The 25,836-nt window shown below is 42.4% G+C and overlaps 1 protein-coding gene and 1 pseudogene across 2 annotated transcripts in view; one reads left to right on the top strand and one right to left on the bottom strand.

Moving 5' to 3' along the window:
* PDS5A (PDS5 cohesin associated factor A) overlaps nt 1-3,796 on the bottom strand; it is a gene marked incomplete at both ends in the record, with an annotated part of 120,507 nt that extends 116,711 nt beyond the window's left edge. The window contains one exon of the mRNA XM_079704368.1: nt 3,656-3,796. Within this exon, the coding sequence (XP_079560494.1) occupies nt 3,656-3,796 (141 nt within the window). The remainder of the gene's footprint in view (nt 1-3,655) is intronic.
* A 20,813-nt stretch (nt 3,797-24,609) lies between these two features.
* On the top strand, nt 24,610-25,836 carry LOC307062783 (protein-tyrosine sulfotransferase 2-like; annotated as a pseudogene). Its single transcript has one exon. The product of its transcript is annotated as a protein-tyrosine sulfotransferase 2-like (transcript).

Below are 25,836 nucleotides of genomic sequence, written 5' to 3' on the forward strand. Positions count from 1 at the left end.
TTACAGAGAAGCTGGGGAGACAAACCAAATAAATGTACGCATAAATGTAATATCACATCTGTAATAAGTGATATGAAGGAATTAAAAGAATATATTAACAGGGAATCTAAGAGACTTCCCTTAATGAACTGGGAGGAAGAGTATGTATATGGGCTACATAATTCTAAATCTGTCTAGACAGAAATGAGCATGGCATGTTCAAGGAACTGACAGAAGGCCAGTGTGATTGGACATAAAAATATTTATAAAGTAGTTCCTTGGAAACAGAAATTAAAACTTCTAAAATACAAAAGTATGTCTAAGTTCTTCCAAAGATATACTCTAAGAATTATTTTCAAGAAAGCTTCAAAACATCACAATAATTTCTCTCTAATGTTAAAAAAAAAAATGCTGTCCCATATCTCCCTGCAAAAGACCAAGTTAACTCTCATTGATTCCCTTCTCTTTTCACTTTACTGTTTTCAACTGCATAATAAAAATCACAACTTCTTTGTTCAACTTCATTTAGATTCATTTAGAAGAAAGCAGCTATAAGAATAAAAAGATACATGATGCAGGGACTTCCCCGGTGATCCAGTGGGTAAGACTCCGTGCTCCCAATGCAGGGGGCCGGGGTTCGATCCCTGGTCGGGGAACTTGATCCCACATGCATGCCGCAACTAAAAGTGCACATGCCGCAACAAAGATCCCGACGTGGTACAGCCAAAATAAATATTAAAAAAAAAAAAAAAAAAGATACATGATGCTATTGCCCTGGCTCTGCCACTAACCTGTCCTATGGCTGACCTTGGTAAATATTACTTGGCCACTTTGGGTGTAACTTTTGTTATCTGTGAAATAAAGGGAGTTCCAGAATTTCTTTTAGAATCCTTCTAACTCTAAAATTATGGTTCCACTGTAAAAATGCTTGTTCCAGTCTTGAAAACTGGAGAAAATAGACCAAACATCTCTGAATTCCACTAACCAAGATTTTTTTTTTTTCATTTATTTGTTTTTAATTTTGGCTGCATTGGGTCTTCGTTGCTGCACATGGGCTTTCTCTAGTTGCGGCGAGCGGGGGCTACTCTTCGTTGCGGTGTGTAGGCTTCTCATTGTGGTGGCTTCTCTTGTTGCAGAGCACAGGCTCTGGGCGCGCGGGCTTCAGTAGTTGTGGCACACGGGCTCAGTAGTTGTGGCTCGAGGGCTCTAGAACACATGCTTAGTAGCTGTGGTACACGGGCTTAGTTGCTCCGTGGCATGTGGGATCTTCCTGGACCAGGGCTCGAACCTATGTCCCCTGCACTGGCAGGCGGATTCTTAACCACTGCACCACCAGGGAAGCCCCACTGACCAAGATTTTACTTGCCTTTAAGTGCTTTTGTATTTATACAGCATTGGAACATTGTTACTGTGTTATAACAAACTACCGAATTTATAAAATTTATCCACAAATAACACGAAAGTTATCAAAAATACAGTTAAATATTGTTTGAAACCTATACTTCCAACCAGACAGTAATACTTTAAACATGGATCCCTAAAACGTACAAAGTCAAAATCGACTTAGAAAGGCAGGAGGAAGACAGAATCAAAATTCTTTTATTTTTTTTTTATTTTGCGGTACGCGGGCCTCTCACTGCTGTGGCCTCTCCCGTTGCGGAGCACAGGCTCCGGACACGCAGGCTCAGCGGCCATGGCTCACGGGCCCAGCCGCTCCGCAGCATGTGGGGTCTTCCCGGACTGGGGCACGAACCCGTGTCCCCTGCATCGGCAGGCGGACTCTCAACCACTGCGCCACCAGGGAAGCCCCAGAATCATAATTCTTGAGAAAACCAAAATTTTAGCAATAGGACATTCAAATTGGTTAATATGTGTATTAAATTTAACTTCCAAAAGAACTCATAAAAAATGAATATTCTAACCGTATGCTCATTCTAGACTTGGTGTCAATTTCTAGTTAACAATATTTCTGATATTTAATCTATTTCCAAATGGAAGATGTATATACAGTCATAACTTTTCTTTTTTTAACCAGATTATCCATCACTAGAATTCAACGTTTTGATATTCTTAATATGAAAATAAAAATTAAAAGACCTATAAATTTTTTAACTTAGCTTTATATTTCATAATTCATATTTCAGCATCTCAGAACACTTAAGAACAATAACAATATAACCTTAAGAAGCATCAACTAAGCACCCTACTTTATGTACAGTCTTTAGTATCAAGGTTTATTTTAATGGACGGCATTGTGTCCCATTCCTTCCAAAGGGGCAACAAACTGCAGAATCCAATTAGATTTTTAACAACAAACTACAAGAATACTTTAAATATTAATCACTCATGACATGGTAAACATTTACTAGGCACTATAGGTTCTAAAAGCAAAGGGGCAACATTATTCCTTAAAATACATTTCACCAAGTGCCCAAGGTGAAGACTGGCAAAGTGTCAACATCGTTTCTTCCCTCACCTCCCACCAACTCTGATTGATTCTAACACTGAAATGTGTCTTGTAACGTTCCCTATCACTCTATTCCCACTATCATAGCCCTACTTCATGATTTCAACATCTCTGGCCTAGACTACTGTTAACAGTTTCCTAGCTGGACTCCCTGTCTCCAGTCTTACTCTGTTCCAATCCAGCCCCGATAGTGACAACCAAAACATCTTCAGCATTGCCAAATGTCTCCTGGGGGTCAAAGATGTCCTGGTTGAGAACCACTGCATCAAGCTGATCCTTAACAAGAACAGCACTTACTTTGTAAGGCTGTGTCCACAACCTATGTCCATGCAACAAAAAGCAAAAAATTAACTTACCTAAGGCTGAAAGTTACAACCTTGATATTAGAACCACCATGCTTAAAAATACGCTGACTCCTTATAAAAAGAGCCATAATCACTCTCTTAAAACCCCTTTGGGGACTTCCCTGCTGGTCCAGTGGTTAAGACTCTGTGCTCCCAATACAAGGGGCGCAGGTTTGATCCCTGGTCAGGGAACTAGATCCCCGCATGCCGCAACTTAAGACCCAGCACAGCCAAATAAATAAATATTTAAACAAACAAACACACACAAACCCCTCTGAACATGTGGACATAAATCATCACCTTACTTCAAGCCTGAATTTTGAAAAGTCAGTACCTTCTGTCAAAGTTTAACCATACTATATACATATTTAAGCTTCTGGATGTTAGAAAATTGTGATAATTTTTAAAATGCCTTTTGTGCTTTGATAAATCAGTCTCCTCAGAAGTTGATGAAAACCTTCCTAAGCAAATTACTGCCTACCTTTAAGGCTGCAAGCTACTCTGAATAGTATTCTCGTAAATATTTCTAGGGGAAAAAAAAAAAAAAAACCTTAAAAAATACTCTAATTCTTATACTTAAAAAAAAAGTAAGATTAAAAAAGATCACACACACCCTTCTAACTTCCCATAATGGTTATGCCCCTAACAGAAATCACCATTCAAAGATATAGCCAAGATAGAACATTACCTTTCAGAGGCGGTAAAAGAGAAAACGTAAAATATCTAAAAAAAAAAAAAAAAAAAAAAAAATCCCTGGTCGGTGAAACTCTTAAAGGCCAGGCCCAGCAGAGCTGTAATACCACAGGAGAGAGCACCTCCTACCACAAACGTCTGAAATGTGAACATTCTGTCCAGAGGAGCTTACCTTCAGTCGTTTGATCATTTCGTCGGTGGTGATCTTGTCGGTGATCTCCTTTACCCCCGGAGGGTAAGCGATCTTCCCGTCGGCACTCACAACGCCACAGAGGGCAGGGGCAGGCTTGGGCTGCGCGGTCGAGAAGTCCATCCTGGGGGACAACTTTTCTTTCACAGTCCTCTACCGGCCTCTATCGGTCAGAAAACAAAAGTTCAGCGGGAAAAGGACGACTTTGTAACCTCTTTTTTCATTTCAAAAATCTCTAATCTGCAAAGGGCCCTTTCTCCCGGGAGGCCGGGGACTCGCGGCGGCCCCGCCACCCGCTCCTTCCCGGGGCTTGGATCCTGGCGGCCGCCGCGCCGCGCCCACCCACGCGGGCCCCTCCAACACCGGGCCCACTGGGCTCTCTGGCACCGGCGGCCGCGGGAAGCCCCGGGCAGCGCCAGGAGTTTCCCAGTCCTCCTTTCACAATGAAATCCACCCCCAAACACCGAAGTCCTAAGTTTGGCGGCTTCGAGAGCCCGGCAAGGCCCCTAAAGCCCCCGCTCGGTCAGAGAGAAGCCTCGAGTCCCCGCCCGGCCGGTCCCCTCCGGGAAAGGAGACGCGAGGCCTATAGGGCTCGGCTTAGGCCGCAAAACTAGGGACCCAACCGGACCAACACGCAGCGGCGTCTCCCGGGCACGAACGCCCTTGCCGGGCAGAGCTGCTGAACCCCAGGCGTCCCCGCCACGCTCCCGCCCCTCCCGTGTCCCGCTCCCCCACCCCCGCGGGAGGGGAAAACAAACCGCCCTCCACCCCGAACCCCAAGCCAGGAAGCGGCTGACGCGGCTCTGCACTTCACATTTTGTTCCTTCAACTTCGGCTGAGGCTCCCCGGCGGCTTCTCTCGCCCCCGGCCACTCGGCGCCGCTGAGGCCTTACCGGCACCTCCGGGCAGCCCCGCCGGGCCTCAGTCCCGCGCCCCCACCCCCCACCCGCTCCGGTCTCCCCTTCCGTCCCCTCCCTCCACCAGCCGAGGGCGGGAGCCGAGCCGCCGCCGCCTTTACCTCCTCCTCATGCGGGCGGAAGGTGCATCGAGCGCCCGGGCCTCTGTCAGGTGGTTGCGCCGCCGCCCCTCTCCGGGCTGCACACAAAGCGGCTCCGCCGGTCCCGCCGCCGCCGCCGCCCGCCCCGGAGCGGCGCTGGGGCTGGCGGTGCCGAGGAGGAGCAGTCGCCGCGGGGGGAGACGCGGGGCGAGTGAGCGCTGGGCGGGGAGACACTGCCGCTCTCCGTCTGGCCGAGGAAGAGCAGCCTCGGAAAAAGCTCCTCCGGGAGCGTGTGCTCGTGTGTTCGCCCCGGAACCCCGGGCCCGCCCGCCGGCACCTCGCGCCGGCCGGGTCCGCCAACCCGGACCCGGACGCCCCTCGCAGCGGCGCGCGCCCGGCAGTCCGTGCTCCGGGCAGCCGGCGCCTCTCGCACACACCGGTCGGTCACGCGAGCGGTGCGAGAGCACGCGAGAGAAGGGCGCGCGCCTCGCTCCCGCCCCTTCCTCCGCAGGCCGTGCCTCCGCCTCCCTCGGGCCTGAGGCGGTGGCGCGCGGGGCAGACAGCGCCGCCACCCGGTTGGCGCCAAGACCTGCCGCGCCGAACGCCTCCGGGAGGACGGGACCCAAAAGGCGAGCGGAGGAGGAGCCCGGCTGGCGGGAAGCGAGCCGGTCCCCGCGGCCCTGTGAGGGCAAGCGGGACGAACAGGGCTTTACCTTATGCCGCGGAGATGAGTTCATGACTTTTGGGGTTCATCCTGAGGGACGTGGACGGAAATGGTTGAAAAATGTTGAATTACTTGGTGAAAATGAACTGATTTCCTCCCCAGGGACAGAGGATCTGCAAACTGAGGAAAAGTTTTGCAACATGGTACAACGTGGGCTGCTCATTCTTGTTCCTTCTGACAGCCACCAGAGTTTGCCCTCCCCTCTTTAGATGTCTAAAATTAATATTTTGAAAGCAGCAAAATATGAAAATAGCATTGAGTCGAGTAGTTCTCAAAGAAAGGTCTGAAACGTAGGATCCTGGGCTCCACTCCCAAACCTGGAGAATGAAGATCTATGAGACTGGAATCCAGAAATAAGCGTGTTTACAAATTAGATAGATGGCTCTTGTGAATATGGAATAATTCATTTTTTTAAGTGTTAAGTATACCGAAGAATAACTTTCTTTCATCCAAAGGAAAGCCCAATGCAGTGGTGTTTGAGCAGTTTAATGTAAAAGAAAATTGAAGCAGATGAACCTCAGGAGCACGTACATAATTTCCGAAAATGAAGTTGAAAAACGAACACAATAATGTGAAATAGCAGGCAGCTCTTGAAACCACTACCATAGTTTAAAATGATATTCGATTATTTATTTAAATTATTCTTGATGGATATCCATCGGTCTTTTCCACATACTTTGCTTGATCTTAAAAATATTATAGGTGCTGGGACTTCCCTGGTGGTGCAGTGGATAGGACTCCACGCTCCCAATGCAGGGCGCCCGGGTTTGATCCTTGGTCAGTGAACTAGATCCCACATGCATGCCACAACTAAGAGTTCACATGCTGCAGCTAAGGAGCCTGCCTGCTGCAACTAAGACCCAGTGCAACCAAATAAATAAATAAATATTAAAAATTCTTTCTTAAAAAAAAACATAGGTGCTGCCCTCAGTGAATTGTTTTTCAGGTATTCCACAAGGGAACAATCATCTTGAAATCAGTTGCTGATTTGCTACAACTCTGCCCAAAAGTCAGAGCTTTGTTCTTGGGCATTTAGAGTAGCAGGCAGAATCCATTTAAGATTGTCTTCATCCAAACTATGAAATTGACCAAAACCTATGCTCTTCTCACTGCTGTGGCCTCTCCCGTTGCATAGCACAGGCTCCGGACTCGCAGGCTCAACAGCCATGGCTCACGGGCCTAGCTACTCTGTGGCATGTGGGATCTTCCTGGACCGGGGCACGAACCCGTGTCCCCTGCAACGGCAAGCAGACTCTCAACCACTGCGCCACCAGGGAAGCCCCAAGAGTGCTGCTTTTTGTTTTCATTCTTGCTCTAAGTAATTTACCCATAATTAAATGGAGTTTTGTATATACCCACAAGTTTTAATTTTATACAATTTATTACTTTTTTAATACTGTTTGATTTTATAAACACTCATAGGATAGTAAGCTCTAAGGATTATAACACATAAAAATGTTGAATTTATATAATTCTAAAATTCAGGAATCCTGAAATTCTTGTTTTTACTTTCTTTTTTAAAAAGTTTTCACTTAGTGTAAATGAGAAGAGGTACATTCATTTGAGCAACAAGTATTTAAAGAGGGCCTATTATACAAGGCATTGTTTTGGGCACTGAGAAAAAAATCTGTAGTGGGAAAGTGGACAAAAGTCCCTACGTGTTGTGGTAGAGCTTAATTTGTTTGGGGAGAGATAGACAAAATAAATAAATAAATTGCTATGGAAGAAAATAAAGTAGAGAAGCAGGGGTGAGATGCAGACCACACATAACCTTTTAGGCCTTTGGCCTTTGGAAAGACTTTGGCATGTACTCTGAGATGGGAGTGTTTTAAAAAGAGAAGTGATATTCTATGATTTATGTTCTATGTGCTAGGCAACCTTTGACAAATTAATCTTTCTGTGCCTCATTTTCCTCATCTGTAAAACAAGGAAAATAGTTTGTATTTCAGAGGGTCATTATGAGGGATAAATAAGTTAACATTTGTAAAGTGCCTAAAATAGTAACTGGTACATACTAAGCTCCACATAATTTTTTAATATATGTAAAATGAAAGAATCACTCTACCTGCTGGGTTGAAAATAATGTAGAGATGCAAAAGTAAAAGTAGGGTAACCAAGTATAAGACAACTGCAAAAATCCCAAGGAGAGATGGTAATAAGAACTGGGTAATAACAGTGGAAGTGATGAAAAATGGTACAAGAAAAAGAGAGGAGTCAAGAAAGCAAGGATGGCTCCAAAGTTTTTGACCTGTGTAACTAGAAGGATGAATTTACCACTAACTGGGATGGGGAGGACTGTGCTTGGAACAGATTGAGAGTCAGAATGTCTTTTAGAATCTAAGCTATTTAAAAGTTAATTTAACAGTTACTCAGCTCCTGCAGTGGGTAAGGCATTATACTAGGCCCTGGGGAAATATTTAGAAAACAAGAAGACAAAGTCCCTGATCTTGACAGGATCAGAGTCTAATGGAGGAATCACAGACATACAACAAAACATAATCAAGGCAAGGCTGTGATTTATACTATAATAGGGATTTACATTATATTGTCTGGGAGCCTCAGAAAGGGGTGCTATGGGAACTTCCCAAAGGAAGGGGCATTTGAAGCTGGGCATTGGAGGGTGAGTTGTTGTGGTGAGTAGTTTTTGTGGGGCGAGCAATAGTTAACAGAGATAACCACAAGGTGAAAAAAAGCCTTGAGGTAATTAAGTGCAATTTCTTTTTGAGGAAAAGACTTTGATGTGATTAGAACAATAGTTGCATAAAAGAGTAGCTTGGCTTTGTGAGACTTATTCTACCCCCACTTAATTTCCATCAGCCCCTCTCCCATATACAAATGTACAAGCATACAATCTATGTACAAAATGGCATCCAATGCAGCTTCAGGACAAACCCCTAACCCCCTATTTCAATCAAACTACCAACCACGAATTCTTCCTACATAGAAATTCTAGATCCAAACTCTAGGGCACTGCAACAGTGGAAATGTTCCACACTTGCATTGTCCAATACTGTAGGTACCAGCCACATGTGACTATAAAACACCTGAAAGGTGGCTACTACAATGGAAGAACTAAATTTTTAATTTAACTTAATTAAAAAAAATCTAAGCAGCCACATGTGGCTAGTGGCTACTATATTGGACAGTGCAGCTCTGGAGTGAAAAGTTTGTAAGAGTGATTGACAGAAGATGAGGGTAGAGGATAAACTGTGTTCACACTGAAAGCTGCAGATGTTGAACAGAGTGGTAGTTTCAAAGGATGAATTGGGGTAATAGGAGACTAAAGACGTTTATAGTGAAAGTGAACTAAGGTAAAAATACAACCAAACAGATAAAAATGAAAAAATATTTAAGATATTTAAAGCAGTTTTTAAAAATATGTTTATTTATCTGAAATTCTTTATTCACTTTTCAATTTAAAATGTAACTAGCTAATTTATCCTGAGTAATATCACAGATTAAACATGTGAATCTTCCATATACCTCTGGTCACAGAGAAATTTTAACAATACATCATAATTAGTGTGAAACTTAAAAAATTGTACTTTAATTTATTTAAGTGTCTTTCCAGATATCACTGACAGCTTAGCTAAAATATAAATATATTTAGGCATAGGATAATAACATATCTATCTGTAGTGAATAAAATGAATTTGACATGTTTCACTGATGACTGATGACTAAAAATATGAAGTCTGAACCATTTTAGCCTAGTATGACCAAGATGTTAATGATTAACTTATTTGTCATGGCAATTTAAAAACTTTATTTGAATCCTGTTTAATATCTTAGACTCCATGCACATCTCTCTTCAATTTAAAGTGTGAAGGCTGACCTGTATCATTAATTATATTAGCTTTCTTAAAATTGTTCTATCAAAATTAAGTATTATTTAATGAGCAGGGACAGCAAACTAAAGCTAAATATTTTCAAATATGAAAGAAGCTACAGATTTAAATAACATGAGTAAATCTTAGTGACATACTATGATAACCTATTTATAAAGTTCAAAAGCAAAGGTCAGGATGTTGGTTACCCCTGGAGTACAAGGGAAAGCAGGGAACACAGGGGAACAATATGGGAGAATGAATACATAGACAGATGTTTTCTTGTTAAAGCTTTACTTTTGGGTGTAGTGGTGGCTTCACGTACGTTCATTATATGTTAAGTGAATGAATGGATGAATGAATGAGAGCAATCCATGGAACAAGGAGGGATGTGTTTGTAACCCAAGGATTATGATTAATCCAATTCAGGGCACCTGAGGTCTAGAAGAGAAAAAGAGGCAGACTCAAAAATTTTTATGTGATAATTTAATTTAATTTTTTTTTTTTGCAGTACGCGGGCCTCTCACTGTTGTGGCCTCTCCCATTGAGGAGCACAGGCTCTGGACGCGCAGGCTCAGCAGCCATGGCTCACGGGCCTAGCCGCTCCATGGCATGTGGGATCTTTCTGGACCGGGGCACAAACCTGTGTCCCCTGCATCAGCAGGCGGACTCTCAACCACTGTGCCACGAGGGAAGCCCGATAATTTAATATTTTTAAAAATTATATTTCCCAATGTCAAAGAAATTCTGCCCCCTTGATAATTTTTTTCTAATGGTGGTAGTAAAATGAGAATTTATTTGGAGTTATATTTTATATGAATGCCACTTTGCAGCCCTTCCTTAAATTGCTAGTATTTGGATGATAAATGATTATAAAACTAAAAGAATTGTCAGGGTAATTAAACTTTCAACAATCACATTAAAGTGTATTTTTATTATGAAGCTTGGGATGCCAGCCTCCTATTGTTTTATATGATTAAAATAAATAAGAAAGTGGACTTCCCTGGCGGTGCAGTGGGTAAGACTCCACGCTCCCAATGCAGGGGGCCCAGGGTTCGATCCTTGGTTGGGGAACTAGATCCTGCATGCCGCAACTAAGAAGTCCGCATGCCACAACTATGAGCCTGCATGCCGCAACTAAAGATCTGCACACTGCAACAAAGGATCCCACGCCATGCAGTGAAGCTCCCACATGCCACAACTAAGACCAAGTGCAGCCAAAATAAATAAATTAATTAGTTAATTAAATAAAATAAGAAAGTAAACTTATGATGAATACTTTTGTTCATTACAGTAGAGACAGAAAGATTAATTTATGGAAATGTATTAGGATAATCATTGCCTCCCCTCCTGCAAACTCTTTTCAGACAGTTGTTCCTATCCCAGTCCTATATATTTCCTCTCTCTCTCTCTCTCTCTCTCTCTCTCTCTCTGTCTCTCACACACACACACACACAGCTGACTGAGCCTGCAGTGATACCTGAACCAAGAAAATGCAGTCCACAGGCTGAGCTGAGCCAAACAAAATATCATGAGAGATGCTGTGAACTAAAACTCAGCAACAGATGGAACTTTCAGCTGAATTATATCAATGTAAAATAGTAAAGGTCTTCAGTTTTCTGCATGTGAGTATGCTAAGGAAAACTGAGCTGCCCTAATTTGTGTCCTGATTGTTCCATTTTTCTTAGGCTCCACATAAGCATTGTTTCCTTACGGTAAAAATCCCTTTCACTTGAACTAATCTGAGTAAATTTCTGAACTTTAACCACCAAATATGACCTGATTTAGAATGAACAATTGTACTTCATGAAATCTTAACCATGATCCATGAACCTAGCTTGGCTGGATCAAATAGTACCCTCCAAATTAATGTCTACTTGGAACCTCAAATCATGACCTTATTTGGAAGTAGGAATTTTGCAGATATAATGAGTTAAAATGAAGTTATACTGGATTAGGGTGTACGCTAAGTCCAATGGCTGGTGTTCTTATAAGAAGATACGCAGAGGGACTCCCCTGGCAGTCTAGTGGTTAAGATGTCGCGCTTCCACTGCAGGGGGCGAGCGTTCGATCCCTGGTCAGGAACTAAAATCCCACATGCCCTGCAGCATAGCCGAAAAAAAAAAGACATAAGAATAGACGTAGATGTAGAGAACAGACACGTGGACTTGTGGGGGAAGAGGAGGGTGGGACGAATTGGGAGATTAGGTTTGACATAAATACACTACCATGTGTAAAATAGATAGCTAGTAGGAACCTGCTGTATAGCACAGGGACCTAGGCCTGGTGCTCCATGACGGCCTAGATAGGTGGGATGGGAGGGTGGGGTGGGAGGGAGGTCCAAGAGGGAGGGGATATAGGCATACATAGAGCTGATTCACTTCATTCTACAGCAGAAACTAACACAACATTGTAAAGCAGTTTTACTCCAAAAAAGAAAAAAAGACATGCAGGGAAGAAGGCCAGGGGATGACAGAGACAAAGATTGGAGTGAGGCAGCTGCAAGCCAAGGAATGCCAAGGGTCACCAGCAAGCACCAGAACTAAGGAAAGAGGCAAGGGAGGATTCTTCCCTTGAGCCTTCAGAAGGAGTATTACCCTGCTGACACCTTGATTTCTAGAACAGTAAGAAAATGAATTTTTGTTGTTGTAAGCCACTGTGTTCATGGTACTTTGTTACAACAGCTCTAGGAAACTAATACACCTGCCACCAGCCATAAGTAAAATTTGTCTTAAAGTGGGTTAGTTAGTAGCTGTAAAGAAGCAAAAGCATTTTACCTTCTGAGAGACAAATTTCATCACTCTCATTTTTGGACCTAATTTTTTTCGTTTGTTTTAAAAGAGAGCTATAGAACATTTATAAAGCCGTGAGTGACAGCTTACCTGATTTCTACATTTTTCTCAATTGCATTAAGTTTGTGAACCTCAATTTATCTCTAGAATCTACATTTTCATTTTTCCATTTTCTCACATTCTTAGGAAATAAGAACAATATGCAAGCAAATATTTAAATAATTGTACAACTAAGAGAAACTGCAGAAATGGACCTGTTGCTTGGCAGGCAGTTCCACCAAGCTTTGGCTCAAAGTATTACTTTGTCAGCTGATATGGAAAAGTGAAAAATTGGAATTTTAAAAGCAGTGTAGAAATGAGAATATATAATGTACTAAATGAGATTGTACAAAAGTGAATGGACTAAAGTCAACGTTTGCTTGTTTAATAATCAATTATTCTTTTCATTATGTTCATTTTATTAACTAAGAATTTTTATAAATGCAATATTTTCTATGATTTATAGCTATCAAATGTCATTACCGTAATAACTGTGGCAGATTGTAAGAATAAGTAGCTGAACTTCAAATTCTGGTTTAACTGAAAATGTAACCGCATCAGAACTGGTAGTCAGCACCATCTGACTTATCCAAGGAATGTGCCAAGAATTTACATAACTTTTGCCTTCTGAATTTTTCCAAGTAGCTCCAGAAACTGAATAGTATTTGTAATGTGGACTACCTAGTAAATACTGTTTTGGAAAAACTCTTCAGAGTTCAGTTATGCATAGACTCGTCCAGAGACTACCGAAAATTAAACGGTGAGCCTGCAGGAAATTTAACAAGTGCTGTTTCACCTGCTAATCATGACAGATTTATCATGATTTTCAGGAGATAGGAAGTTTCTTGTTAATTGAATTTTCGACAAATTGAAACTTAATCAGAAAACTCCTTTCCACTCAATCGAAAATATTACTAGAATACATCAGTTTTCTTTTCATTCTTTAGGAAGCACCGGATAGTGAACATAATGGGGAATCTTTGGTGTTTGAACATACCCCAGTGCCTCAGGTTTGTCAATCTGAAAGCCACTTGAATTTGCAAAATTGTAGGGGTAGAATCAAAGACTGATGGAGCCAAACATGTACTGAGACTAGAAATTTTCATGGAAGTTAGTTCCATCTCTGTGTGTATTGAGGTTTTTGTTTTGTTTTCTTTTGTTTTGAATACAACAGGGGAGGCCAGTTAAGAACCTCTGTTAAATTGGGTCTTGATAACTTGATCCACTTAGCACATACTGTCTGCAAGTTCTATACTAAATGTTGAAGATGCAAGGTGGAAAAGATATTGTCCCTGACTTCAACAGGCAATTTGAAGTTTTCTTGTGTTATTATTATGTTATTACTATATATTCATGCATACAGGATGCTGTCTACTTCCCTCTGAACGCCTACTTCATTCTTTGCTCTTTGAAGAGGCTCGTTTCTTTGCTTTTCAGTTCACATGACATGCAGAATAGAACCATCCATCTTCTAAGCTCACAACTCCTTCATCTTAGATCAGCCCAGACTAAACTGGAATTTCTTAGTCCAAATTGCAAATGCTAAGGACAATAAATTTAATTTTTTTTCTTTTCTCCATAGCACTTATCATCTAGCATACTAAATAATTTATTACTTATTATGTTTACTGTTTATGGTTTGTCTCTCCAGGTGCCCATAACTGGTCTAATCAATTGGGGCCAGGTGGGCAGGGTCATGGCTAAAACATATCTCTGGATGAGCCACCACTAATGAACTGGGAGACCACAGCAATTTCCACAGAAAGGAAAGATTTTGGGGTCATAGACCAAACCCATCTTTCAAAAAATTGCCACCAAAGGCTTATCTTGTTAAAAGTAGTACCAAAGCACACACACACACACAAAGTTCCCAATGTACCCACCAACTTGTAAAAAAAAACAAACCCTCTCCATTAGCATCAGAGTTAATTATTTAAATGGAATTTTCAGAGTTTTGGCTTTTTTAACCTTAAAAAATCAAATACATTTTCACATCTTAATAAATATTTAATATATAGTAATAAGTTCAAAATGTATAGCACATCTATCTTTTTTCATATAATAAAACAGAAAACTATTATCTCCAAGAAACTCCATTTCTGTACCCTGATCTGCATCCCTGATTCTCTCACTGTTAGTATGGCAGGACAGACATTCTTTTCCTCCCTGTATGCTCTTCCCTTCCTGGGGCAGAGCACTTACCATGGGGAACAAAAGGAGCATTTGGCAATGTTACTGAGTGCAGTGGAAGAGACAGAGACCCCTTCAGCATATTAACACATGAGGGAGTTCAGTCTTTGCAATGTGAAAAGTCTGATTGTATATACTCCACTGATAGGATTTGACATACCCCAGGTCTCATCTAAAGTGGAACAGAGCTGAATGGCCCACAGCCTATGCCAGAGGTAGAGAAGTAGACATAAGATCAGGGGAAAGGGTACAGGTGTCATGGAAGGAGAAGAAAAGAAAGGGTAGGGCCAAAGGGGAGGATGTTTTTTCTTTGTTGGCAGAGAGGGGGATAGCCAGGTAGGGTGGCTCTGTGGACTTAGATGGAAGAACCCCTGTCCACTGAGGGCTGGGGAAGCTGTTATGAAAAGAGTAGAGAAACCCTTTCCAAACACTTACTCTGTTGTGAATCTGGGGATATCTGACACTTACTTGAAGCAAGGTACTATTGTGTACATTCTGCTAGATTACAAACCATGCGAGGGCAGGGATCTTTGCTTATATTATTCAGGGTGTATCTCAAATGCCAAAACAGTGCCTGGCACATGCAGGCACTCAATAAATATTTGGTCAACTGAAACAAAAAATTCTGGACTATGTGTCTATCCCTAACTGGCTAAAAATATGGATGTTTAATATTGGGCTGTACCACTGCTGCCTTCCCTATTCCAGGCATGGTTCTACTGTTTCACTAGAAATGAACCAGTACATTTGTCAAGTAATATACGTAAGTAGAGGAGGAGGAGAAGGAGATACTTTACAGGACACGACAGAGTATTATACTTTTACTGCTATTATCTCTGACACCATTCCAGATACAGGAGAAATTAGGGTCAACAATGAAGTAGAATTAGATTTTTCCAATATTACTATAATTTTTTAAGAATATAGAATCTGCTGCTCTCTTCTTCCCTTTCCCAGTATTTATCCAATCATGTCAACTCTGAAATGGATTGGCTTGACATAAGACCTAGGAGAAATGGGAGAGTGCTACATACTTACATTTAAAAAAAAAGTTTTTATCAAAGTATCATTGTTTTAATGATGCATAACAATATAAAATACATAGAAATAACTTATTATTATATTTGAACATGAAACTGCATAGGCAGAATCCAGGGTATTTTATTATCCAGTCAACTGAACTGTTTTAAGATTTGAGGGGCTTCCCTGGTGGCACAGTGGTTGAGAATCTGTCTGCCAATGCAGGGGACATGGGTTCGAGCCCTGGTCTGGGAAGATCCCACATGCCGCGGAGCAACTAGGCCCGTGAGCCACAATTACTGAGCCTGCACATCTGGAGTCTGTGCTCCGCAACAAGAGAGGCCGCGATAGTGAGAGGCCCGCACACCGCAATGAAGAGTGACCCCCTCTTGCCGCAACTAGAGAAAGCCCTCGCACAGAAACGAAGACCCAACACAGCCAAAAATAAATAAATTAATTAATAAAAAAAAAAGATTTGAGGATATTGCTCTGATTTTTGAAGTTTTAAGAAGTTCTGGAGTGGAGTTTTGGAGAGTTCTCTAACAAAATTTCCTTGGCCCAATGACTTACAAGCTTATTTCAATGAAATAGATATATTTTTAAATTAATTAATTTATTAATTAATTAATTTATTTATTTTTGGCTGTGTTGGGTCTTCGTTGCTGCACATGGGCTTTCTAGTTGCGGCGAGTGGAGCCTACTCTTCGTTGCGGAGCTCAGGCTCTAGGCGCAGGGGTTTCAATAGTTGTGGTGTGTGGGCTCAGTAGTTGTGACTTGCAGGCTCTAGAGTGCAGGCTCAGTAGTTGGGGCACATGGGCTTAGTTGCTCCGCGGCATTTGGGATCTTCTTGGACCAGGGATTGAACCCACATCCCCTGCATTGGCAGGCGGATTCCCAACCACTGCGCCACCAGGGAAGTCCCGAAATAGATATTTTAGTATTTATTCATGATGCACCCCTCAACTGACTCTCACAAAGGGATGAGATACAGTGCACAAGAGGGCTTGGCTAGACAATAATCACCTCTTACTGTAGGCATCACGGGCTTTGTTTACTGAGTCAAATATGTCAATCCTGGCTTTTCTCTTAGGATAAATTTTCTCACCAGGAACTGCTTCTGCTTTCTGGCAAATAGGATTATTTTAGCTCTTCCCACCAGGTTACTAGGTATCTCCAGACTTAAATATAGTGGACAAAGCTTGGACCAAGGCTGGGAGCCCATTGTCATCATCATTTTATCTGTGTGTAGTTCTTTATAGTTTAAAAAGTACTTTCATACCCAATATCTTGTTTAATGCTATTAACAACTGAGAGAGGTAGGCAGAAATGGATTTATCATGAAGCTAATGAAGTTTAAGTTTCAGCGTCCCCTGGGAAGTACCTTAGCAGAGCCACACAGTCATAAGAGTTTGTAAAATTTGCAGTCTTAACCACAGTAGATTTAGACTACTGTCTCTATCCCCTGTGACTACACTTCTTTAGGACTTCCCTCATTTTGAGAGACATTGGAGTGTCCTTAGGCATTTTTTGGGATCCTACTGAGGGGGAGTTGAATTTGGTATATTTAATTTGGATTTAGCAATGGGTAATTCCCTGGCAGTCCAGTGGTTAAATCTCCAAGCTTTCATTGCCGAGAGCCCAGGTTCAAACCCTGGTTGGGGAACTAAGATCCCACAAGTTGTGTGGCAGGGCCAAAAAAAAAAAGTAATTTGGATTTAGCGAAATATATTTATGTGGTTTGCAATCACTTTTATGTATAGTTAAGTTATTGCCAGTTGTCTCAGTATAGAAATGGTTTCCAGGAACTCTGCCTCTGCAAACTGTCAATGAATGTTGACAATGCAGAGTTTTTAAGGTTTGTCACTGAACAAGAGATCTTCAGATGCCTTGTAATCTTGCACCTCATACATGAAAAAACTCGGTAGGGGGCTTCCCGTATTTGACAATGATCCTAAAAGTTTATATGACATTACTGAAACAAGTTGTGGAGCTGAAATATAGTTTTTAGAAACTAGCAATAGGGCTTCCCTGGTGGCGCAGTGGTTGAGAATCCACCTGCCGATGCAGGCGACACAGGTTCGTGCCCCGGTCTGGGAAGATCCCACATGCCGCAGAGCGGCTAGGCCCGTGAGCCATGGCATCTGGGCCTGCATGTCTGGAGCCTGTGCTCCGCAACGGGAGAGGCCACAGCAGTGAGAGGCCCGTGTACCACAAAAAACAAAAACAAACAAACAAACAAAAACTAACAATAGGAAAAAAAACCCTGAATAACTAGATTACAGAAAAGAAAAACTACTTTTCATTCTCTATATAGAAAATAATATAACAAAACCATTGTCATATGAAAAGGTGATCAAAGATAACCAAAGTTTTAGAAAATGAGAGTATGGAAATATGGAAAGATTCATTCCTTTAGCTATTTCATCCACAAATATTTATTATTTGCCTACTATATTTTCAAGAATGCTGCTAGGGGCTGAGAATAGAATAGTGAATAGACAGAAATAGTCCCTGACATTGAGATATTCATAGTCTAAGGAGGAGCAGACCCCCAGCAAGTAATCATATCAATAATTATTTATTTATAATTATGATACTGTGATAAAAGAGAAGTGCAAAATGCTCTAGAGATAACCTAAGTCTGAATCTTAGGGAAAGTTTCCTTGGAGAAAAAGTATATGAAAACCAGAGGAGTATCTAGATTAAAGGGGGAGTGAAGGATATCCTACTCAGGGGGAAGAGTAGAAACAAGGGCTCTGAGGTGGGAGGGTACTTGTTGATTGAAATAAAAGAAAACAAAAGAATGACAGTGCAGCTAGCTCATCATAAGCAGTGGGAACGTGGTGAATGAGTCCAAAAGACCAGTTTGCCAGTTCTAAAATGTCATATAAGTGAAATTTAGAGTATATATGTATACTCTATATATTGTATAAGGTTTCTTTAACTTGTATTTCATCCATGCTGTTGCATGTATCTGCAGGTGTTTGTTGCTGATGGACATTTGGGTTGTTTCCAGGTTTTTGTCATTATGAATAGAGCTGCTGCGAACATTCTTGTATAAGAGTTGTGAGAATTTTAGTCCACTGTTTTTCCCACCTCACTGCAGTGCAGAGGCAAGAATATGCTCTGTGTTGCACAGAAGCTTAAATAAACAAGCAAAGAACAGTTCAGTACCTACCTGATCTTTTTGTTGACCTCATGAGGCACTTGGAGTCTAGCATCTACAGATAAAAAGAACTGGGTCAGGTAATTCAACACGGACACAGCAGCAGCCTGGCCTGAGTCCCACATCACCAACATCTGATACATGAACCATACTTTGAGATAGAGGATGTTCAGATAGGAAAGGGTTCTTGCTGATGCTCGAAGGTGGGGAGCTGATCTTGTCTATACCCTCTAATCTCAAGAGGAATCCATAACTACCTAAACGACTCTTTATGCCCTGCCAAATGGTCTTAATCCTACTTCTCCTTATCCCTTTCCTACTTCCCCCAAAGAACTGACCCCATAGCAGTGCTCTGTAACTCTAGCTTTACTGTATAACCCCTTGGTACTTTTAGTGTATCTGCATATTCATCGGAAGCAGTCTCAGTCTTAAAGCAACTCCTGGGGTTGGGTGTGCTACGGAAAGTCAACTGCTACTGCCAGATGCATCACTGTCTGATTACTCCAATTTTAGTTACTGTATCTGTGACTTTATTTTTTAAATTGAATTATAGTTGATTTTCAATATATTAGTTTCATGTATACAGCATAATGATTCAGTATTTTTATAGATTATACTCCATTTAAAGTTATTACAAGATAATGGCTATAGTTCCCTGTACTATACACTATATCTTTGTTGCTTATCTATTTTATACATAGTAGTGTGTTTCTCTCAATCCCATACCCCTATCTTGTGCCTTCCCCCTTCCCTCTCCCCACTGGTAACCACTAGTTTGCTTTCTATATCTCTGAGTGTGTTTCTGTTTTGCTATGAACATTTGTTTGCTTTATTTTTTTAGATTCCACAGATAAGTGACATCATACAGTATTTGTCTTTGAGTGACTTATTTCACTAAGAATAATATTCTCTAGGTCCATCCACATTACTGCAAGTGGCAGAATTTCATTCTTCTTTATGGTTAATATTCCATTATATATATAAACCACATCTTTTTTATCCATTTGTCTGTTGATGGACACTTGGTTGCTTCCATATCTTGGCTATTGTAAATAGTGCTGCTATGAACATTGGGGTGCATGTATCTTTTCAAATTAGTGTTTTCATTTTTTTCCATATATATATACCTAGGAGTGGAATTGCTGGATCATATGGTGGTTCTATTTTAGTTTTCTGAGGAACCTCCGTACTGTTTTCCATAGTGGCTGCATCAATTTACATTCCCACCAACAGTGTATAAGAGTTCCCTTTTCTCCACATCCTTGCCAACATTTATTATTTGTAGACTTTTTGATGATAGCCCCTCTGGCAGGTTTGAGGTGATATCTTGTTGTTTTGATTTGCACTTCTCTAATAATTAGCAATGCTGGGCAACTTCTCATGTGCTTGTTAGCCATCTGTATGTCTTCTTTGAAAAATGTCTACTCAGGTCTTCTGCACATTTTTTTATTTTTTATTTTTTTTGATATTCAGTTGTCTAAGCTGTTTATATATTTTGGATATTAACCCCCTGTTGCTTATATCACTTGAAGATATTTTCTCCCAAAGAGAGCTCTGCCTGTGCTTTCCTCTAGGAGTTTTATGATTTCAGGCTTTACGTTTAGGTCTTTAATCCATTTTAGGTTTATTTTTGTATATGATGTGAGGAAATGTTCTAATCTCATTCTTTTACATGTAGTTTTCCCAGCACCACTTATTGAAGAGATTGTCTTTCCTCTTGATTCCTTTGTTGTAGATTAACTGACCATGTGTCTGTAACTTTATTTATTTTTAAAAATATTCATTTATTTAGACTGCGCCGGGTCTTAGTTGCGACATGTGGGCTGTTTTAGTTGCGACATGCGGGATGTTTTTGTTGCGACATGCAGGATGTTTTAGTTGTGGCCTGTGGATTCTTAGTTGCACTATGCATGCGGGATCCAGTTTCCCGACCAGGGATTGAACCCGGGCCCCCTGCATTGGGAGTGCCTACTCTTACCCACTGGACCACCAGGGAAGTCCCGTGACTGTGACTTTAAATTGAAGAACAACACTGTACAAACATGACAGTATGAAGAATATCAGTCTTCAGTGAATTTTTATTTCTGTAGTTAAAAAAGACAGTATTTTGAACCATTTTTTTCCCCTGAGTAGAGACTTATCTTTCTTGCAGGAATTTTCTTTCCAGAGAGTATTTCTATGGCCCTTTAATATTTTACATTCTTTTTGTTTCTGCTATATTTCTTCTTTATTTTACACTTTTTTCTTTTTTTAGTTCAAAGTCAATACTCCATTCCAGGCTCCTAGATAATTCATTCTTATCACATACTTTTAACTAGTACTTACTAGCCCATCATCTTCTCTATCCTCTAGATTTCTCTTAAATGAATCTTTCTGTGCCACTGGCAGGATTTTTCCTTTCGGCGTTTCCTTTTTAGCCTCTAACTACCACACTTGAGCATGTACAGTAATTAATAAAGATAGATTCTTTCTTTTTTTATATAATAATTTTTAAAATATTTATTTTATTTTATTTGTTTATTTGGTTGTGCTAGGTCTTAGTTGTGGCTCACTGGTTCCTTAGTTTTGGCACTTGAGCACCTTAGTTGCATCATGCTAACTCTTAGCTGCAGCATGCAAGTGGGATCTAGTTCCCTGACCAACTATCGAACCTGGGCCCCCTGTATTGGGAGCATGGCGTCTTACCCACTGGACCACCGGGGAAGTCCCAAGATAGATTCTTTCTTTGGTAATATATATATTTTTTAAATTTATTTATTTGGCTGTGTCAGGTCTTCGTTGTGGCATATGGGATCTTTTGCTGCAGTGCTCATTGTGGCGTGTGGGCTTCTCTCTAGTTGTGGCACGCTAGTTTTCTCTTCTCTAGTTGTGACTCAGGTTCCAGAGCACGTGGGCTCTGTAGTTGAGGCGCGGGAGCTCAGTAGTTGTGGCTTGAGGGCTTAGTTGCCCAGCGGCATGTGGGATCTTAGTTCCCCTTTCTTTGGTAATATTGTGAACTGATAACTGGAAAAATCTTCCTATAAAACATCCAGGGCTTCCCTGGTGGCGCAGTGGTTGAGAGTCCGCCTGCTGATGCAGGGGACACGGGTTCGTGCCCCGGTCCAGAAAGATCCCACGTGCCGCGGAGCGGCTAGGTCGGTGAGCCATGGCCGCTGAGCCTGCGCATCTGGAGCCTGTGCTCCGCAACGGGAGAGGTCGCAACGGTGAGAGGCCCGCATACCGCAAAAAACAAAAAAAAAAAACACAAAAAACATTCTTTTAAGTAAAGAACTGATGTTTAATGGCCATAAATTCCTCTCACCCCAATATGCACTTCCTTTTGCAGTGCAACTTTGCTGCTTCTTGTTCAGGAGATGGTCTATTCCCTCACCCTTTACAGCTGGATTGCTCTTGTATTCTGACACCAACTGGTGTGCTGTAATACAATTCAATTTTAATGCTAATTATTTGGCATTATTGTAGGAATCCACAGCTTGAATGTCATGATCTCCAACAAGACTGCTCTTGGCTTCAGATGCCAGCCACAAGTGGGGTCCTCCAGCCACCTGCACTTCCAACCAACTAGTTAAAAATATGGAGGGTTTACATGAACCCCCTCAGATTCGGTAACTCATTAGTATGACTCATAAAATTCAGGAAAGCACTGTACTTACAATAACAGTTTGTTATGAAGGGTACATGCCAGAACCAACCAAATGAAGAGACACATATGACAAAGTGTGGGAGGATTCTGAATACAGAGCTTCCACGTCCTCTCCTTGTAGAATCAGGGTGTATCACCCTCTTGGCACATCAGTGTATTCACCAAACAGGAAGCTCAACTGGGATTTGGTGTCTAGAGTTTTCGCTGGGATTTCATTATATAGGCATGATTGACTGAATCACTGGCCTTGTGATTAAACTCAATATCCAGCCCCTCTCCCCTTTCTGGAGATTACACTGGCTCAAAGCCCCAACCTTTTAATCATATAGTTGATCTTTCTGGTGACTAGCCCCATCATGAGTCTTCTTATCTCATAGCATAAACTAAGGTGATATCCAAGGGGGGTCATGAATAGCAAAGACATCCTTAGTACTTAGGAAATGCCAAGGATTTAGAGCCTCACTCCCAGGAACCAGAGACAAAGACTGGTCATATTCTGTATCATATAATGCCGTTTAACCAATAAAATATAGTGAAAATGTGTTATACGACTTCCAAGGCTAGGTCTTAAGAAACCTTACAGTTTTCCACTTTGTACTTTTGTAATGCTGCCCCAGGACCGCGATGTAAAAAAGTTGGTCTAGCCATGTAGAGAAAAACTGAGGCGCATCAGCCAATAGCCGGCACTGACTGTTAATCCTGTGAATGAGGCCGTTTTGGACCCTCCAGCTGAGTGCAGTTTCATCAATGACCCCAGGCAGAATGAGCAGAGGGGAACTCACATTCAACCCAGGGAAGTGTGAGATATAGTAAAACATTGCTGTGTGAAGCCACTAAGTTTTAGTGTTGTTTGTTATGTAGCAATGGATAACTGATAGTTGGGAGCCAAAAACAAAGGTAAAACCAGAGCTGAAAGCAAGTAAGCTCTCAGCCCTATCCTAAGGTTAGAGGTGGTTTTCCCATCTTGATAACAATGGGGCTTAGGTTTTTGTTTTTGTTTTTTTTAATATTTATTTATTTATTTATTTTATTTATTTGGCCTTACCGCGTCTTAGTTGCGGCTCGCGGGATCTTTTAGTTGTGGCATGTAGGATCTAGTTCCCTGAACAGGGATCGAACCCGGGCCCCCTGCATTGGGAATGCCGAGTCTTAGCCACTAGACCACAAGGGAAGTCCTGGCGCTTAGGTTTTTTAATTAATTAATTAATTAATTAATCTGTTTTTTGCAGTGGTCAGGCTATTTTAACTTTAATTACTTTTTTTTTGTTTAATACATCTTTATTGGAGTATAATTGCTTCAAAATACCGTGTTAGTATCTGTTGTACAACAAAGCGAATCAGCCATATACATACCCATGTCCCCATATCCCCTCCCTCTTAAGCCTCCCTCCCATCCTCCCTATTCCATCCCTACAGGTCACCGCAAAGCACTGAACCAATCTCGCTGTGCTAATGCTGCTGCTTCCCACCAGCCAACTATTTTATATTAGGTAGTGTATATACGTTGATGCTACTCTCACTTCGCCCCAGCTGCGCCCTCCCACCCCATGTCATCAAGTCCATTCTCTATGTCAACTTCTTTATTCCTGCCCTGCAACAAGGTTCATCAGTACTATTTTTTTTTTTAGATTTCATATATATGTGTTAGCATACGGTATTTGTTTTTCTCTTTCTGACTTACTTCACTCTGTATGACAGACTCTAGGCCCATCCACCTCACTAAAAGTAACTCAATTTTGTTTCTTTTTATGGCTAATATTCCATTGTATATGTGCCACATCTTCTTTATCCATTCATCTGTTGATGGACATTTAGGTTGGTTCCATGTCCTGGCTATTGTAAATAGTGCTGCAATGAACATTTTGGTGCACATCTCTTTTTGAATTATGGTTTTCTCAGGGTACATGCCTAGTAGCGGGATTGCTGGGTCATATGGTAGTTCTACTTTTAGTTTTTTAAGGAACCTCCATAGTGGTTGTATCAATTTACATTCCCACCAACACTGTAGGAGGGTTCCCTTTTCACCACACCCCTTCCAGCATTTATTGTTTCTAGCTTTTCTGATAATGGCCATTCTGACTGGTGTGAGGTGATACCTCATTGTGGTTTTGATTTGCATTTCCCTAATAATTAGTGATGTTGAGCATCTTTTCATGTGCCTCTTGGCCATCTGTATGTCTTCCTTGGTGAAATGTCTATTTAGTTCTTCCACCATTTTTTAACTGGATTGTCTGTTTTTTTGATATTGAGCCCCATGAGCTGTTTGTATACTTTGGAGGTTAATCCTTTGTCTGTTGTTTCATTTGCAAATATTTTCTCCCATTCTGAAGGTTGTCTTGTTTATGGTTTCCTTTGCTGTACAAAAGCTTTTAAGTGTAATTAAGTCCTATTTGTTTATTTTTGTTTTTATTTCCGTTACTCTAGGAGGTGGGTCGAAAAAGATGTGGGCTGCGGTGGCCGGCGAGCACTGAGTTGCTGGGCGCGTGGAGCTGCCCTGCCGCAGGAAGTCTCTTGCAGGCTCAGCCGGTGGAGAGTCTTGGCAAGCAACCACAAGGGCTAGATCCCAGGGATGAGAATGTCCAGGGGAGATGTGAGCCCACTGGGGCTCCCGCCCACCTGTCGCTGAAACACCCCCAGCCCCGGGCCCAGCATGCGCCTGTCAGTGCGGAGGGCACTGCTGGCAGCTGGCTTCGCCCTGGCCCTGGTGCTGGTGGTCCAGCTGGGGCAGCAGGTGCTGGAGTGCCGGGCGGTGCTAGGGGCCCCCCGGAGGGCCACGTGACTGGAGCAGGAGGACCTCGTGATGGTGGGCACGGACCACGTGGAGTACCTCTACGGCAAGGCCATGCCACGCATCTTCGCAGGGAGAGAGCCCTGGAGTGGCACCACGCTCACGCGTGTGGTGCTGGACACCCACCCCGAGCTGCGCTGCAGGGAGGAGACCCGCATCATCCCCTGCGTGCTGTCCATGCCCAGGCCTGGTCCAAGTCGGGCCGGGAGAAGCTGCCGCTGGACGAGGCGGGTGTGACAGGTGAGGTGCTGGACGCTGGCCTTCATCTTGGAGGTGATCGCCAAGCATGGAGAGCCGGCCCGTCCTCTGTAACAAAGACCTCCCCTTCATGCTCAAGTCCTCCACCTACCTGTCGCGCCTGTTCCCCAACTCCAAGTTCCTGCTGATGATGCTGGACGGCCGGGCCTCTGTGCACTCCATGATCACCCGCAGGGTCACCGTCGCTGGCTTCGACCTCAGCAGCTACAGCGACTGCCTCAACAAGGGAAACAAGGCCACTGAGGTGATGTACGCCCAGTGCATGGAGGTGGGCAAGGACAATTGCCTGCCCGTGTACTACAAGCAGCTGGTGCTGCACCCCCGGCGCTCCCTCAAACTCATCCTCGACTTCCTCGGCATCACCTGGAGCGATGCTATCCTGCACCATGAGGACCTCATTGGCAAGCCCGGCGGTGTCTCCCTGTTCAAGATCGAGCTATCCACAGACCAGGTCATCAAGCCCATGAACCTGGAAGCTCTCTCCAAGTGGACTGGCCACATCTCTGGGGATGTGTTGAGGGAGATGGCTCAGATCGCCCCCATCCTGGCTCGGCTCGTCTATGACTCCTATGCAAACCCGCCCAACTATGGCAGGCCCGACTCCATTGTCATCAACAACACACCGGGTCTTGAAAGGGGATGATAAAACACCAGCCATTCTGAAAGGCTATCTTCAGGTGAACCAGAATAGCACCTCTTCCCACCTAGGAAGCTCATGA

The sequence above is a fragment of the Hyperoodon ampullatus genome (genome assembly GCF_949752795.1).
Source record: "Hyperoodon ampullatus genome assembly, chromosome: 1".
Classification (NCBI taxonomy): Eukaryota; Metazoa; Chordata; class Mammalia; order Artiodactyla; family Ziphiidae; genus Hyperoodon; species Hyperoodon ampullatus.